Raw genomic sequence first — 19,161 nt, 5'->3', positions numbered from 1 at the left:
ATTTCTGCCTAAAAATTACCTCTTTTCAAAGCATTCCATAACCTTTAAACTTAGAATTATGTCCATAATCTGCTAAGCATAAGGTTAAAGATGAAAGATGAAGCTGGAGCGATGACACAGTGGGTAGGGTATTTGCTTTGTATGTGGCTGATCTGGGTTTGATTCTCAGCATCTCCGATGGTCCCCCAAACCTACAGGAGAAACCCCTAAACAATGACAAGTATGTCCCAAAGCCCCCCAAAATAAGAGAGAGAAACCCAGATTCCAGGTGGACAGTCTCATAGAGGCATCTTTATTTAATATGCATTTTCAGTTCTTGGGAGTTTACTAAAGAAGCCTTCATCCAAAAATAGGTGAGCCTTCTACCATTCATCTCCCTTCTTTGAATAAGGTCTGAATATAAGATCTTCCTAGTCATTTCTGTGAGTTCCCTTTATTCCTCCATCACAGAACTCATTACAATGTGTAGTATTTCTTAACTTGACTTATTCCCACTAGGTATGATTCACAATTGTAGCTCAGCATCAAGCAGTATTGGATAGAGCTTTAATATTCTTGAATGTAGTTAAGGGATTTATAATCACAGTTCTAGATCTAAAATCTCTTTGATTAAAGACACCTTTATTTTTTTTAAATGTGGATACCTGCCCATTGACTTTAAAACAGATAGATAAGGGCCCGGAGGGCGTTTGCCTTGCAAATGGCTGATCCAGGACCAAAAGTGGTTGGTTTGAATCCCGGTGTCCCATATGGTCCCCCGTGCCTGCCAGGAGCTATTTCTGAGCAGACAGCCAGGAGTAACCCCTGAGCAATGCCAGGAGTGACCCAAAAACCAAAAAAAAAAAAAAACAAAAAAAAAACAGATAGATAAGCATTAAGACAAGACAATTGACAAGCAATTTGAACTTTGCTTCATTTTTTTTCAAAATATAAGTGCAAAAATGTCTAGCATTTTAAAAATATAAGATTTATGTTATAGCTCCTTGATGAAAAGTTAAACTTTTAAATTTATATCAAATTTACATATCTAGAAATGTACTAGTAATTACCCAGGGGAAAAGTATTTTCTTTGACTGACCTCATTTTCTCTTCAAATTCCCACTCTTATGAAATTTCCTCTCCTCGCTTCTTAGCCTACATATTCTGATCCACTTCAATAAGTAATTTGCAAGCATAATTTAAATATTAGCTTAACAGATCTATAGTTAGAAAGATAAACCATAATTAGAAGGAAATTCCATTCGGACTGCATTTTTTAGGACTGAATTATTAGTAAATAAGTCAATAATTTTGGATTATCTATAACAACCTCTTGATGCAAAAACTAATTACAACGACAAATGCTGAAGAGATGTCAATCTATACCTAGTATGCTCTAGTAAAATTGTGGAAGAATTAGGAAATACCTAATTCATGAAGAGAGAGGATAAAATGACACTTACTGGGTTCCTTGAAGAGAGATCTGTGAGGATCTACTCACCTACTTAAGTCAAATTCTCCCAGCAACCCCTTCACACAGTTAACGAATATCTCGTTTGATGTAGAAAGATATTGAAGTGAGTGAAATTACAGTCAAAGTGCAAAAGCTCGCACATGGATAATTAGTAGAGTTAAAATTTAACCCAGGTCTATCTGGCAGCAAAGTTGGAACTTTTTCCACCATACTTTCTCACAAAACTGAAGAGAATCTTTTGAAATATAAATTTTATTTTTAAACAGAAGGTATCCTCACAGAAAACCAAAAATGTTCTCTTCATTTCCTCACAGATATGTTGCACATAAAGTTTTCACTTAGACCCTCAGCATTCCACTTCCTAATCATCTTAGATTTAATTTTAGCTATAATTTAGGAATAAAATAGAAACTCAGAAGATTTACCATTATATTTTATAGAGCTGCATACACTGGCAGAACGTTCAATTAGATTTAATCTCTGTTAATTAAGCTTTCCATTTTAACAAAGCTCTATATTAACATACTTGAATCAGGAAAAATAAACATTAAATCTGCAGGGCCATTAAGATAGTACAGCAAGACAGATTCATCTCTGTTGATCTCCCAATGTTCTCTATTGGTATCATTTTAAAATATCCATCAAATTACAGCCACAGACTAGATTTAATAACAAGAGTACCCATTCTATCACATAAAAGTCTATTTCAATTGCCACCTCCAGATATGTTATCAATCGTCTTTGAATGTAAGCTTTTCATTTTATTTTATCTACTCACCTACAATATTCAGGGGAGCTCAATGTGCTCACTTATCCGGGACGTTTCCAGATTTATTTATGCCAAGATGTTCATTCACAGTCTAAAAAATCAGTCTCCCCAATGATCCACCACTGTCTTCTCTCTTCCACCCCCACCCCACCCCACCCCACCTCACCCCCTCCACCACCACCCCCCACACACACACACAAGTGCCAGGTGAGAAAGGTTCTGCCTCTGGCTGGAAGGGAATTCAACTGCTAAACAAATTTTATGCCATTGATTCAATATTGCCTTGCCTCCAAGTAGTTAGATGTCAAGTAGGAACAGGAAACAGTGATTTCCTAAATGGTGAAAATGCAGGCCTCTTGGCTGACAGCTTTGGGAAAGGAAGTTGAATGATTATGTCCTGTGGTGCAAATCATGGCAATGGAGAGTGTTCTAAGCAGAATACTGTCTCATTGTGCTTCATCAGCAAAGATGATTTTTTACTCGAAATTCAGAACTACCAGACTGTTTGGGTAAGAGAAACTACTTTAACTACTGAATAAAAGAAAGATGAGTGTTTATTTGACCCCCTCTTCAGAATCTTGTTTCCTCCTTAGCATCAAACTTCTACCCATCAACATCGCAACCACTTATTATGTGCTAAGAACTATGCTGAGTGTATTTACAAATATTTCTAGTCAACACAAAAAAAAATTACAAGGTATTACCCATTTCTGCCTCTCTATACCAAAATCTGGGGCCTTTACACTGCACTGTGCAGTCTCCAGAAATACAACATCAAGGGCAATATCTATGACTCAGACAATATATTCAATATAAATCTTTGAAACTAGCCATGAAATTTCTAAATCCATACCCAGACACAGACGATAATAAATCATTTATATCATTAAATATGTATTTATTAAGTGCATGTTACTTGAGGGATTGGGTGAAAGATACTCTGTGAAACAGTCTGTTTCTTTACTACCTTTTTGTACTAGGTCTCAAACTACACATAAAATATCTCAAATAAAATACTTCTGAGTGATTCCAGTATCCATGTTCATTCTATTTTAAATAGAATAAGTTCCCCAGTACTGGCCAATGAAATATAGTACAGTAATATATGGCATTTATAGGCCTATCCCTTAAGCCTATCTGCTACTAATATGAAAAAATTAAATCATGGTAGAAGCTATGAATCTATCTCTCTCATAAATCACAATTCAAGTAAAACATAAATAAAAGACACGCAATAACTAAATAGCATAACTAAAAGGTATTACAAAGCTGTTTATGACTAAACCTGTACACATTTTAAATCTACTATCTATATAAAACATTCTCCCTAAAATTAACAATATTGATGCTCAGATTGCTAATACAAGAGGAGGTAAGATAGAGAAACTATTGGGACACTGGTGGAGAGAAGCGGGCACCCTGGCAGTGGATGTGTATTGGAATAATATGTGCACAAACTATCATTAAAAGCACTGTTAATGTAAATCACAGCACCTCAATAAAAATATTTTTAAAAATAAAATATTGAGCATATATGTCATCAGAAAATACTAGCAAATTTAAAAATCTAAAAATCCTCAGCACATATTTTTGTGCTCAATAAATCTAAAGTTACCTATTAAGTAAATTTTATTGAATCACTGAATTTTTTTAACACTCTACAAAGTTGAATCACAGAGGAAGTCAAACTGAAATCAAGAAGTATTAAAAAGTAAAATACCATATTTCAGTGGTTTTTAAGACAATACTCATAAGCAAATGTCCTCATTGAAAATATCCAAAAGAGGGGCCGGGCGGTGGCGCTAAAGGTAAGGTGCCTGCCTTGCCTGTGCTAGCCTCGGACGGACCTCGGTTCGATCCCCCGGCGTCCCATATGGTCCCCCAAGCCAGGAGCAACTTCTGAGCTCATAGCCAGGAGTAACCCCTGAGCGTCACAGGGTGTGGCCCAAAAAACCAAAAAAAAAAAAAAAAAAAAAAAAGAAAATATCCAAAAGAAATGAACTAAACATTCAAGAAGCTAGTGAAAAGTAACAAGGTTATTATCAAAAAAGGAGGCAAGAAACAAAAATCAATGAATTCTAAATTAAAAACAGTAGACTTAATCAATAAAGCTAAGAACTGTTTCATTAAAAAAGACCAAAAAATTTCACAGCCCCTTGATAAGTCCTGCCAAGACAGAAAAACAAATTTACGCTGAAAATTAAAGATAAAGTCACAACTATAAAATTTTTAAATATAATATAATATCTACTTGAAAAACTCATCTTAATGAACTAAATTATATCTAATCAAATGGAAAATTTTTCTAAGAATTAAGTAGAATACCACAGAGGATATGGAAAATAAAAAAAATTTTAATAACAAAGTATTTCCCAGATTCCCCCAAAACAAAACTACTACCTATGTTAGCTTCTGAAAAAAATGATAGAAACAATTATAATATTTTCTATATGTTTTTACATATTTTTCTATATATTTAAATTCTCTCTATAGATTTAAAACCACCTACCTAGTGATCAGTACTTTGAACTCCCTAAAAAACTTTTCACAAATTTTAATTTTTTACATGGCTACCTATTATCTAAGAGAAATTTAATCCAAATTAAATTTAGTTTAGTTTCATTTTTTGTTTTTGATTTTGAGCAACACTCAGTGGTGCTCAGTACTTAGTCCTGGCTCTGCATTCAGGCAATGATAATTCCTGGTGATGAGTACAGGATCATATGGGATGCAAAGGATTTAACACAGGCCAGCTACATGCAAGATCATATAAGATCACTCTTGTCCCTAATGTTTTTGTTTGTTTGTTTTGGTTCTTTTGTTTGTTTGTTTTTGTTTTTTGACCACACCCCGGTGCTCAGGGGTTACTCCTGGCTATGCACTCAAAAATCGCTCCTGGCTTGGGGGGATCAAACCAAGGTCTGTCCTAGGCTTGCGCACACGAGGCAGATGCCTTACAGCTTGCACCACTGCTCCGGCCCCACCCCTAATGTTTTTAATGTGAAAACAAATATTTGAAATCAGGCTTTCTCCTACTTCTGTGGCACTACCCCTCACTGTCTTGGTCAAACTCCTCATTTCCTCCTCTACGCACACTATGTACAGCTTATCCACTCACCTATTCTATCTCAGAATCAAAGGAACCTGTTTGATAATTCCATTATTCCTATCTCTTATTCATTCCCAACCTGTCAAGATTTCACTGTTTTCTTTATACAATCAACTTTCTTTATACAATCAAGGCTGTCTTCCACACTACAGCCCTTAACAGAGTAACCTCCTCCCTTCCTTTATTCATTTCCCAAATACGAATTTCTAGCACTGCATCTATAATCCTTTGATATTTATTTGCCCAACTTCCCTACTAGTTTATTTGATCCTCAGGGCAGAAATTTTGTGTTATTCACATTAACTTTCTCAGCATCAATCACAGTTCTCACATAAAGTAATTACACAAGGCTTTCATTGAAGGTCATCATTAAATACAACTAATTAACAGTATAATGAATAGAACATGGTTTTCTGTGAGCAAAATATAACCAGAAGATCAAAAAATAAGTGAGAAATAAATTTATCATTGAGAAAGAGAAAAGGAGAAAATCAGGTTACCCAAAGTAAATTCTTAAGAAAAAGGAAATGGATTACTATGTTCAACAGAAACAAGACATCCACTAGTTGAGCATTTACCTGGAGATACAACCTAGTAATGCCAAAGTAGGTTGTATACTACATTCATTTTAAGCATTTGCTTCAGACTTTCTTTTCTGAGACTTTCATCTATTTTCTTACCTGTGTTCCAGTTCTCGGATGGACAAAATCACTCCAGAAGTTGATGGTTTCTGCTGTACCGTCACTAAAAAGGTGAACTCACTCTTATTCCGGAACAGCTGAATTAATTTCTCACTCATGTGTGGAGCTGCATGGATTTCTCTCTCCATTCCTAAGAGTCATGGATAGACATCAGGAAAAATGGGAAGGAGGAAGGGAAGAACGAGAAGAAGGAGGAAAGGAAAATCCAGAAGGGAAAGGAGAATAGGGAAAATGAGAAGAGAGAGATACCTAGTTAAAATGCTGTGCCTGAAGATACAGGTTGTTCTTGCATTTCCCCATCTTGCCAATAGTTTTCTTTGGCAAGTTCCATCCACCCTTTCACAATGTTATATCCATTCAGTGCAAAACCAGGAGTTTGTGTGACAGGGATAGCTTTGTCACTTTGGCAAATTCACAACTGGCAGGCCAGTGAATTTCAACAGGAATTCTGAGAGAACACTAACAAATTTAGCCTGCTGCAAGTGGATTAACTTGTTGTACATAAGGTGAGAGACAGTCCTAAATTTAAAGACTTCTAAGGCTAGTGAGACCCAAAAGTTATGCAATAGGTTCCACTTTTACTTTGCTCAAGAAGTTGATTTCCCCAGGGCAGAGGTGAGAGGAAAACTGGGGACACTGGTGGTGGGAAATGCATACTGTTGAAAGTTGCTGTACATTGCAGGACTGTAACTCAATCATGGACAACTTTATCTGTGAGAGGAAATTTATTATGAACAACCTTGTAACCACAGTGTTTAAATAAAAAGAATTTTTTAAAGAAGCTTATTTCTATTTTTCCATAATACATATAGTGAAATCCATTTTTACCCATGGAGTCTCATGAGTACTAATAATGCTAGACAACTCTGCTTTAGATTCAAAAATAAATTCAAAGCACACAAATACAGTTGTCGTGTCTTCACCAGGCCAGCTCCATAGACACACTCTGTTCTCAAAAGCAAGCCATGAAAATTTATGGCCATGTAGGCCACACCTGCTGCATCTTTTACCCATAATCACTGCTTTGCCTATAAACCTGTTTCACCACTTTTCTATAATTTTCTGCTTAGACACCGTCTGACCAAACTCCAGGTCTACTGTTATTTGGGCTGATATCACCAGGATATTTTTGGAGTGAGTGTGGGCACCCTTTCCCACTGACTCTTACCACTGCATTTTCCTACTTATGGGAGACCTGGTAACCAAGAACATGCACCCCAAAAACCACAGTATCAGTAATAGTTCTTTAAATTCCTGGCCTACACATCCACAATTACAGTTATACAACAACTTTAATGTCATTCTCATAAGAACACATTAATTTAAGTGCCAATGGGTAGATGAGTCATTTAATGTTTGGAAACAAATTAAATAATAGAATGGTCAGTTAGCAATAAGAGCTTATTAAACTTTCTTCCAATGGTTGACTTAATGACCTCATTAGTAATACAATAATTTTCACAATTTTTCTCGGCTCGTCACTGCATTTTTTCTTTCTTCTCTTACTTTTTCTTCTGTTTTTCTTTCTATTTTTGTAATAATTTCGCCCTCATTTATGTGGAAACAAATATATTATCATCAACTATATTAACTATGTGATGCATAATTTTTAAATAAAGTAAATTTTAAATTATTTTAAGTAAAAATAAATAAAAGGTATGCTTATGACCATAAGAGCATGCCTGGAATTTTTTTTTGTAAACATGTAGTACAGTAATTCAAAGCTGAGCATACTACAACCTGGAAGTGTTGAAAGGATCCAGGGAACAGAAGTAGCCTAAGGTAAAATTGTGGATACTCTTTGTTTTTATGCTTAAAAAAGTTAGACATACAGGAGACAGTGAATAATCATTTTTCCTGAAAAAAAAAAGCAAAAAGTGAACCCTTTGTTGTATAATATAATTTTCCTCAAAAAATAATTACTAAAATTGAGGCCAGTTCAGTGGCCAGAGTGAAAGCACATTTGCCTGGCATGCAGCTGACCCAGGTTCAATCAATGGCCATCCCATATGATCCCAAGCCTGCCAAGAAATTTCTGAGTGCAGAGCCAGGAATAACCTTTGAGTGCCACCAGATGTGGCCCAAAACTAATTGAAACAAGTTCAGCAATTCCAGATATATGTAAATCCATCTAATCTTGCTCTTATACTTTCTTCAACAACCACACAATGAAAAAAACACTTCAATACTAATACTTAACCTTATCAATATAAACTGGGTGCTACTTATTATTTTCAAGCACAGTTTCTGGCATTAGAATGTGAGAATTTAGGGAATAAAGTTTTAAAAAAGTATAAGAGCATTAAAGGAACAAGAAAATATGTTTAGAGGTGGTCACCTTTCACACCCCAAAGACATCCTCTAACAACCTGAGAACTATTCAGTTATTCTTCCAAGACTGCATGTACAGTTTTTGATAAAGAAAAATGTTTATTATCAAGCACCATTAAAAATGTCATTGTGGACTGGAGATCTTCTCATGCTTCAGAAATGAATTTTGCAGAAAGGGGCCCAGAGTGCATAAATAATAAGTCACCAACAGGAAGTTTCTCATGGGACTAGCTGGGATTTCCTCATTACAAATGACAGCAAGATATAATTTCCCAATCAGAAAACCCTGAGAAGGTAGACCAGCTCCCTTTAAAAACACACCTTTGCTGCCTACCAGACATAGCTATATTCCTCAAGAACCTAACCACACTTAACCAATGTGTTCTAATGAATATTAGCCTTTACCTCCTGACTCAGGTGACTTCTCAGCAGTGAGAATGTGGACCATAAATAACTGTATAGTAAAAGATGACTTCTAACAAAATAAATCTTGATCTTAGGATGGAGTCTTCTCAATGACTGAGACCTCTCAAATACTTCACAAAATGAAGGAGAGGTACAAGAGATTTCTCAGGATCAAACCCAACTTTTCCTTCTAGAATCTAATGAACTATATGCAGCAAAGAAAAAAACACCAAACCTATAGATGTTTAAGTTGATCATGGAGTAATGGGACTGGTCCCCAGCACCCCGCATGGTCTTCAGAGCTCTGCTTGGAAAAATCCCTGAGTGTAGAACCTAAATTATCTTCTAAGTATCAGCTAATATGCCCAAAAGTCAAACTAATAAAGGTAGCCACTTAGAGAATGGCTTTTACTATAACTTTTCTAAAAATTTCAGTTACTTTCAAGGATGGAAGAATTAGGAAGTTCTTTATATGTCTATATAGAGATATATAAAGTTATATAGTCAATATATTTTGAATAATTAAAATGTACCAATGTATTATATAACATATTATAACCTATATAATAGGATGCCATATACTACTATAATGATATTAATATATTTCTATACCAAAATATTAATCATATAAACTAAATCTATTATCTATTAAATATATAAATTAACTATGGAATATTAACTTAGAATTAGATTTATAATTAAAATATAGTTATCAAATATAAATAAGTCACTATCTTAACTAAGATCATTCATAAATTCTTATTAACATTTTTATTCTCATTATTTTCATTACTATTACTCTTAGGCAAAGATCTTCATACTATAAGGTAGATATACCTAGAACTTGGCTCTAGAAAAAAGAATTGGGCTCTAGGTTATCTTAAATGTTTATTGTTTCCTTCCTACTAGTGCCTTTTGTGTTCATCAATAAGAAATCAACTGAGTGGTAGTTGGTGCCTAGAAAATCCACTGAAGAACTCCAAAGATCTGCCCCTGTGGAAAGTATGGCAAGATCAAGTGACACTGCATGCTGGAGGCAAGAGGCCAGAAGAGCCTCTTGAGGGTCCTTTCCTCCCACTCAGCCAGTTTTATGGTCAATGGTATCCAGACTCATCTGCAATTCCATCCTCTCCTTTAAATAACAGATGCATACTGAATATCCTTAATGTCTCTACACAAATGCATAACAAGCATTTCAAGGCACTTATGCCACAACAGAGTTATTATCTTCCCAAACTGTCTTATTTTTTTACGTGGAGTTCCCAATCTAACTAGAATTCTTCAGCTCCTAAAGCTAAGAGACTAGATATTGCCCTTGTTCTTTTTTCCTCCACACTCCAGTATCTAACTGAAGAGCAAGCCAGGAATGCAATGCTAGTCCTGAGCAAGTCACACTCCCATGCCGGAAGCTGATCACTAAAACCCAGCTTCACTATACTCAAGATAAAGTTTATGTTCTTTAACAGTGTATGAAAGGTCATACACAAACTGACAACATGCTAACCTCTCTAACCCTTCCTCAAGCAGTTCTTGATTACTAAGAGAGCAGCTTTCAGCCACTTCTGTCTAAAGAGATGGATATTCTTTTCATTGTATTCTCCCCCATCTCTTCACATGATGGTTCTTTCTCCTCTGCCTCTTGCAGCAAACAGGTCTCCTATCACTCCGACCATGTGTTTCCTTATATCAAAGTCATGTTTCATGCTTCTTGCCTAATTTCTTTTCTCTACTAGATTATCCCCAAGAGAACAGCAATACTTATTCATGAGTATTCATAGTTCTTGGTGCATGGTATGAAATAGGCATGCAAAGAACATTCAAACTACTTTTCTACTTTCTATTGTCATTTCTGTTCTTACTTTAAAGACAACCACTAATATTACCATTGGAGAAGTCATTTTAGGGCAACCAGGAGATAATTAAGAATTTCTCAATTGCCCAAATCTATTACACTAAAGAAAATGTCATTGTGTAATCAATTCAACTCCTCTTTTTGCAACTCCCCTCCACTAAGTGGCCAAACCGACCTGATCATGCTTCTGTTCACCCAATGATTCTTCTGGAAATTAAACATTTCCTTTGCTGACTTTACTCATTTCTCTCTGTAAGTCAGTGAAATAAGTAAAATAAGAAGGCACAGTGAAATAAGAAGACCCCATTGGTGCTTTCCAGAGTGAAATGTAAAAACATCAATTTTTATACATGGTGACTGTATCTTTTTAGTGTGCATTCTTAGTTTCAGAAAAACTCAAATGTTTATCGTAATTCAGCTACTAAATGAACAGAACTGAGCAATCTGCCTTTTTTACACTCCAGAGGCAAGAATGCTGCACCAGAAATTTTAAAAGGTCTCAGACAACCCCCCCCTCCCCAGTATACAGGCCACTCAGGCCACAGTCTTTCCTCCACTTCTTTCTCCACATCTGAAAATTCAGCTGATTCAACTCTATGATTTCCAAGTTCTTTTCTGACCTCAACATTTCATTTCTGTTCAGCATTTCACCACTTTTGCCTAGTCAAAAGAAAAAAACTAAATGATGTAATTTTCTTCTAGAAACTGTTGCAAATTCTTAGTTTTCTCCCCTATTAGTTTTCATGATCAAATTAAATGTAAAATTGTCAATTACTGCAAACATCACCTAATTTGCACTCATTTGTTTTTCTAAAGTTAGAGCAGCCAATAAAAACCAATTTGTAAAAACCAAAAGTGAATACTTCCCTTCCATAACCAATTGCTACCATGTTTGAGCATTGTAATAGTGGGAAATGTCAATTCTGTTAGAGAGAACATGAATAATAAGAGTTATGATAGAGCTAAATATAAATAACAAGTTAGAAACCTGTGCACTGTGTTAAATATAAAGTGGAAATTATTGAACAAATAAGAGAACTGAGAGCTGAAGAGATAATAAAGGTGTTACGATCTTTGAATTCAATGCGCTTAAGTTCAATCTCTAGCACACCATATATTGTTCTGGAAACACTACCAGGAGTGATCTCTGGCATAGAGGAAGGAGTAATGCCTGACCACTACTAGGAGTGTTCAGGGAACACTTAAAAGGGAGAATTGAGTATAGTAATTAGAACTGAACATGGTACATAGAATACAAGTCATAATATTCAAGTTCTAAAAACCCTGTCACCTGCAAAATGCAGTAACATCATTCCTAAATCTGCCTTGCACTTTTGACACTCATGTCATTCCCTTTCTAGCCCCACTATAAGAAATGCTAATAGAAACAAAAATAGAAACAAATCCCTGCTCACCAAGTTTCATGGCAAATATTGTGATATCCAGTTACACTTGCCCCAGAGTCTCTCAAGAAAAAATGAAGCACATTGGTTTGATGAACCTCCCTTCTGCTAAAGCACTGTTTTTAATTATCTCAAAACCAGACAAGATAATCTGAGGAGATAGAGGAGAAATATATGAACAAAGCATAACCCAGTGAAGCGGTCCATTCCCATCATGTCTTTCCCTACTTTCTGGTACTTGTTTTTTAATTGACTTAACAAATCACATAATTCAAAAATTTGAAATGTGTATATGTGCAAAAGAGTGAGTGAGAGAAAGAAAGAGAGAGAGAGAAAGAAAGAGAGAGAGAGAGAGAGAGAGAGAGAGAGAGAGAGAGAGAGAAGGTGGCTAGAGGGTACAGCAGGTTGAGGCCTTGCCTTGCACACAGCTAAGACCTGGATTAAATCCCTCGTACCACATATGGTATGAGTTCTGAGAACAGAGCCTAAGCATAGATGGGCATGTTCCAAAGGTGGAGCAAAAGGAAAGAAACAAACACACACAGAGGGAGAGAGAGAAAAAGAAAGACGTCATTGCAAATACTCAGGTTTGGCAAAATCTTTTTAAGAAGCAATAACTCAGAGCTGGAGAGATAGCATGGAGGTAGAGCATTTGCCTTGCATGCAGAAGGACAGTGGTTCGAATCCCAGCATCCCATATGATCCCCTGATCCTGCCAGGAGTGAGTTCTGAGCATAGATCCAGGAGTAGCCCCTGAGCGCCATTGGCTGTGACCCAAAAACAAACAAACAAACAAAAAAAACAGCAATAACTCAGCAACAGGGGTAATTTTTCTTTTCTAGGATAAAAGTGTTCTACCTAGTAATTTTTAAAAACTAAAATGCTAACATGAAAATGAAACATCAGTTTTGTAAAATATGAGATAAAAAAGGAGGGTAGAGAAAAATTCATGCTGGCATTTACCCTCTCTTCTCTAATACAGAAGTCATTTCATTTCCCTTTTTCCTAGCTTGCAGATGAGTTTTCACCATCATCAAATATTCCTGTATTTCTTCTATGCCTGATCCTGGGCTAACCAAGAGGAAAGAAAAGTAAAAATATAGCCTTTGCCTTAAAGGACAGCTTTGTAAGCAACATCACTTACTGGTGACAGCATGTAAAGTGAGGATATGTACAAAGGAAGGAGAGAGCACATGGATGATGGAAATAATGGAACTATTTTCTGCAAATATGAGCATAATAGTAATAATAATAACAATAATAATCAACCAGGTAAGAGGTAGGGAGACATATAGATATTTGCTGAGAATATGAGTACCCATGGGCATTCGAATAAGCTAGCATTTCACCTTCTCTACAAGCTCCTTATTCACTAGAAATTCAGCAGAGAAGCTACTACTGAATTTGTTTTTCTTTTGTTTGGGGGCTACACTCAGCTATTGTCAGAGGTTACTTCTAGATCTGAGTTCATAAATCACTCCTAGGAAGCTCGGGGACCGTATGGGATACTGCGAACTGAACACCAGTCAGTCACGTACAAGGCAAATGTATAAGCCACTGTTCTATTGCTCTGGTCCCTCATTTTTATATTGGAGAAAATACATGCCATATAGCAAATTGAGGAATCATAGAAAGGTGCTTGTCTTGCACAGAGCAGACCACAGTTTTATCCCAGCATCCTATAAAGTCCCCTGAGTATAGCCACAAGTAAATGCTGAATGCAGAGATTAGAGTAACCCCTGCTGTGGTCAAGAAAAAAATGCAAATTGAAGGAGCAAAAAAGCATCTTGAAATGACTCAACAAGCACTCCACAGCAGCCTGGTTCTTGTGAAAAAGTCAGGTGTCAGTCGTTGACATAGAGCACCTCAAAATGTGGCAGAATTTGGAGATGGAGGTGATTCAGACATGCTGTCCTTTTGGTTCATGACCCATTTAAATTCATAGTAAATTGGCCCCAGATGATAGAGCAGCACTTATTACCTTGGAATGGCAGTTGGCCTTTCATTCCTGTGTGTGGAGAAAATGTGTCAACTCAGAGCTGACCAGTCAACATGGCAGCTCCTGCTGTGAAAGAGGATGGGGAGCACATATCCTGCCACAAGGTCTGCAACCATATTGGAGCAGGTTAGTTCTTTCTGTTGCAACTAGCTTTCAAAGAAGCAGGAGTCACAAGCAAGAAGCAGTAGGAACATCAGAAGACTCCTACTTAATGTGTAAAGGATTTCTATCCCAGTTAACAGTTCACAATATCATCCCATTAAACTCCCATTAGTTTCCAAAGCCAGAAGGGGAGGAAGCAAATGTGAGCTAAACTCACTGTTTTGCGCCTCATCTCACTTACAAGAACTCTAGGCACTGCCATTATTTTGCCTACTTTACAGCTAAAAAACCCAACACTTAAAGAGTCCCCACTTCTTTTGTTGCTGATCTGTTCATTCCTGTGTCACCACCAGGATTTACAATGGCAGTGAGCCGGGAATGGCACTCAGGCCTGGGTTCTGGTGCCAAAGATTAAACCAATGACCGCTTATAAAATTTACAGATTCTAATTTCCTGAGGCAGGTAAGTCATAATGCTAAGGTACCAACGTGACAGCCAGGTTTGACAGATCACAATCTTCCCTGTATGCCATCTGATGTTATCCAGAATGTCAGATCTCAATGCTTGGTGCATGTGCAAAGGACCAGATGTCTGACCTATACTTGGTGGCTGAGATTCTTCAGCAACTCAGGAAATATTTATGAGCCATTGATGCACAGCCTCAATGAGGTAAATATCAACATGTCACCACCACCATCTTACAGGATAATAAATTGATTAATATATATATAAATATATATATATATATATTTTTGGGGGGGTTTTTGGTTTTTGGGTCACAGCCGGCAACACTCTGGCTCCAGACTCCAGAAATCGCTCCTGGCAGGTTTCAGGGGACCATATGAGATGCCGGGAATCAAACCAATGACCTTCTGCATGAAAGGCAAATGCTCCATGCTATCTCTCTGGCCCCTTGATTCATATCTTTATATCAACAGATACCATTGGAATGGGCAACTACAGGCCATTGACTCTTGCTATGGTGCTTGTTCAATGAATATGTTTTTGTCATTTACTATTATATCATAATGCTCATGTTTTATGTTTGCTTTCAGGAGAGGTACCTGCAATCTCAAGACCTGGTAGCTGATACTTCATGGTGTAAACTCATCTTACAGTGCTCAGAACCATATTGCTTTGTATTCTAGACTTTAAAATTAAGATTTTTTCAAGGATTCTCTGTGCACAATCTAACCCCGGAAGCCTTTCTTCAATAAACTTTACCCTTAACGATGATGATTTGCCTAGGAATTGAAAACCTTTTCCCCTGATTTGTGACCTTATATTTTATAAGCAATTTTGACCTATTTCACCTGGGTCAGTTCTTCAATGCAACCTATGGATTGATCTTTAATATCTGTCTGTGTGTGTATGTGTTGGACACCTCTATGTCTGTCTAATGCCCATCTGTATTGTACATAATGCCTGTCTATGTTGTATTGAGTACCTGTTATATTTAACCTTTCTTTTACCCCATCCCCTAAAATGTGTTTCCCTATTTCTAAAGAGAGTCAGTAGCCCAATATCTGTATTCTGGTTATGTCCTTGATTACAAAAAAAAATTGCAGCTGCAAGGACATATTTGAAAAAGAGAAAAAAAATATTGTCTTAACTTTTAGGTGTTAAATATTACCCAGAAAAGAGGGGTTCTCTTAGTAATTTTTGGTGCTAAAATTTCTGAGCCAAATTATTTTGCCTGAGATTTTACAAAGGCGAGATAGCCAAATAATGTAATGATAATAATAATAATAATGTAATGAAAATGTAATGCTAAGCATCTCTTCAGAAATTCCTCAACCATCCACAGAGGGGAAAAAGGCGTCCACAGCGATCTTTTTGAGGAACCCCATGGGGTTTATTTCAGTTTTCCCCACCAGGAAAATCTGAGGATACATCTGGTGGGCTGAGCTCTCCTAAAAGTTTATGTATGCCTTGGCAAGCGAACAGCCAGAGTAACCCCTGAGTGTCACTGAGTGTGGCCCAAAACAAACAAACAAACAAAAAAAAAGACAGAACTAAATACTCAAGCCTAAGTCAACAACAATAGAATCAGGGGCAAAGCTATAACAATCTAAACTTATTTTTTATTTTTTTATTTAAAAAACAGGATTTGCCTTTTACTGTACATAGTTTTAAAGACTGTCATATTAAGTGAAATACATCAGAAGGAAACAAAAATGTTAGACAATTGCATCCTCTGTAGTATATGAAAAATCAAAGCAAGAAAATAGACAATATCCAATGAAAATGAACTCTTTAAAGAACTGAGTTCACCAAACTGAAAGAGTGAATTTAATTCACTTAGAAAATACTAGAAGAATATTAGCACTTTGGCTGTGAGTTTGGTATGACAACATTGTACCCCTAAATCATAAACATATATACTATTAAACAAATAGTAGTTATCACAGGGGTGTAAGACAAAATAACATTAAACATTAAACAGAAAAACAAAAATAGTAATAATAATAATTATTATTATTATAATACACTGAGCCACACAAGCCTTCCTTTCTACTCCCAAGGCCATGTTCCTTCAAATTTCCTACCTTTTCCTCTGTGGTGCTTTCCCATCTACATTGGCCTCTATCCCCCTTCCCTCTGTTCCAGGCAGTATCAGTACATTGCATCCCCTGAGTTCCCGCAGTTTATCTTTGTTGTTCTTATTGTAATTATCAAAATTAAGAGTTTGTAACCATTAATGTCATGTAAACAATGTATTCACAGTCATTGTGCCCACTAAACTTCAAATTCTTTTTTTTTTTTTTTTTGGTTTTTGGGCCACACCCAGTAACGCTCAGGGGTTACTCCTGGCTATGTGCTCAGAAGTTGCTCCTGGCTTGGGGGACCATATGGGACACCGGGGGATCGAACAGCGGTCCGTCCAAGGCTAGCGCAGGCAAGGCAGGCACCTTACCTTTAGCGCCACCGCCCGGCCCTAAACTGCAAATTCTATGAGAAACTACTCACTCTTTGATACACTGGCAAAGGTGAATGCGTCAACTAGTGGTTTTTTGTTTTTTAACCAGTATTTACTAAATTTTATTTTTAGAAAAAATACTGCTCTGCTCTCAACAGACTGGGTTAAAGAATTGGAGAAAAAGGTTTATGAGAAATTCTAAAAAAGCCTTTCAATTTTCTTGTGTGTGTGTGTGTGTGAAAATTGTTTTTTCTTGTTTTATATTAATATTTTTATTTAAACACCTTGATTAAAAATATGATTGTAGTTGGATTTCAGTCATGTAAAGAACACCCCCCTTCACCGGTGCAACATTCTCACCACCAATATCCCAACAAGTGTTTATTACAATTAGTACATCTAGACTTCAATGTCTATAAAACAATGTAAAGGGGAGTTTTACCAAAGACATAAAAGACAACCTGCTGAGAAAAAGGTACCTTAAAACAATGAGCTGCCTAAAGAATAACAATCTCAGTTGAGCATCCCAACTACTTTGTTAGGGGCTAAACTTCAAAAATCCTGGAACTCATGGCATTAATCAATTTTTGTAATTATGTTTCTCAATCAAAAGAGATGTTTATTCCCACATAATTTTACTTATAATTTATGTAAAGCAGCCAGTCTCCTGTATTTAAGGTTTGAGTGTGCAAACTTTCTAGACTTGGTGAAAGTTATAGTTAACAGACATAAGAGGGGTGGAGAGTGAGAATAACTGGAAGGTGTAAAAAAGTGCTGGAAACTTTAGTGGTGTGATAAACCCTGCATTATTAAAGACATATTACTCTTTGTCACCTAAAATTTTACAATATTATAAACTAAGTCAAATTAATATTATAAGAGGAGGACTTAATTTGGATGAAAATTAAGATTTTGGTAAGGATAACAGGATACAGATGTCAGCAAAAATGTTTTTTATCCCTGGGATCTAGCTATAGCTATAAACTAATGTACCTTTTTAATATTTAATTAAGTACAGATAAATAAAAGTAGTACATCCTCTTTAATTAAGAATTAAGCAAACTAGGAGCCAAAGAGATAGATTAATGGGCTAGAACACATTTTTGCATGCAATAGGCCTGGGTTCAATTCTCAGCACCATGGATGGTTCTACAGAACACCAAGAGTGATTTTCCAAGTACTGAACTAGGATTAGTCCTTGAACATTTCAGGGAAACTCATTTATACCCCCAAAATATAAGTTAATTTAAATGGCCAATTCTCATTAATATGCATCCCCACACTACCACCATCCAAGAGAAATCAATTAAAAGCACAAATGGAAGTTCCATCTAAATCACAATGCAGGAGAATAAATAGAGGAAGACTGAAGAAAAGACATTCAACATGACTGAAACCACTTTGTATAAACTAAAAACTTATTTATAAGAAACAAAGCTGAGGGTTGGAGAGATAGAAGGATGCTTTGCAAACAGACTATCCAAGTTCACTCCCTCTCACTCCATATAGTTTTCTTAAGCCCCACCAGAAGTGATCCCTAAACTCAGTCAGGAATAAAACCTGTTATGTTCTGTCAGTACCTTGTAGATCTTAAATAGGAGCCCCTTATCTGATGGGTATTGGGTAAATAGTTTTTCCCATTTTGTGGGTGGCCTTTGTATCCTAGTTACTGTTTCTTTTGAGGTGCAGAAGCCTCTTGGTTTATTGTGGTCCCATTTGTTGATCTCCACTTCCACTTGTTTGGACCATGATGTTTCCTCTTTGAAGAAGCAATTATATGTCTTATATGCATATATATGCCCTTAGGGTCTGATATCAAGGTCTTTAATCTATTTGGGGATTTGACCTCTGTGCATGGTGTTAGATGGAGGCACAAGTTTGCTTTTTTGCATCTAATCCCATCAAAAAATGGGGAGAAGAAATAAACAGGTCTTTTCTCAAAGAGGAAATACAGGTGCCCAAAAAACACATGAAAAATTCTATACATCACTAACCATCAGGGAGATGCAAATCAAAACAACATTGAGGTACCTTCTCATGCCACAGAGACTGGCACACATCACAAAAAATAAAAATAAAAATAAATCACTGCTGGTAGGAATGTGGGGAGAAAGAAA

At 36.3% G+C, this 19,161-nt stretch overlaps 1 protein-coding gene across 2 annotated transcripts in view; it reads right to left on the bottom strand.

The window, feature by feature from the left end:
* NELL1 (neural EGFL like 1) overlaps window positions 1-19,161 on the bottom strand; it is a 1,037,291-nt gene that overhangs the window by 934,213 nt on the left and 83,917 nt on the right. For both annotated transcript variants that reach the window (XM_049781002.1, XM_049781004.1), the window contains exon 3: window positions 6,012-6,162. In XM_049781002.1, the coding sequence (XP_049636959.1) occupies window positions 6,012-6,162 (151 nt within the window). The remainder of the gene's footprint in view (window positions 1-6,011; window positions 6,163-19,161) is intronic.

The sequence above is a fragment of the Suncus etruscus genome, chromosome 9 (genome assembly GCF_024139225.1).
Source record: "Suncus etruscus isolate mSunEtr1 chromosome 9, mSunEtr1.pri.cur, whole genome shotgun sequence".
Taxonomy (NCBI): Eukaryota; Metazoa; Chordata; class Mammalia; order Eulipotyphla; family Soricidae; genus Suncus; species Suncus etruscus.
Note: the sequence above shows the minus strand (reverse complement) of the source record. Positions and strands in the feature narration are given on the sequence as shown.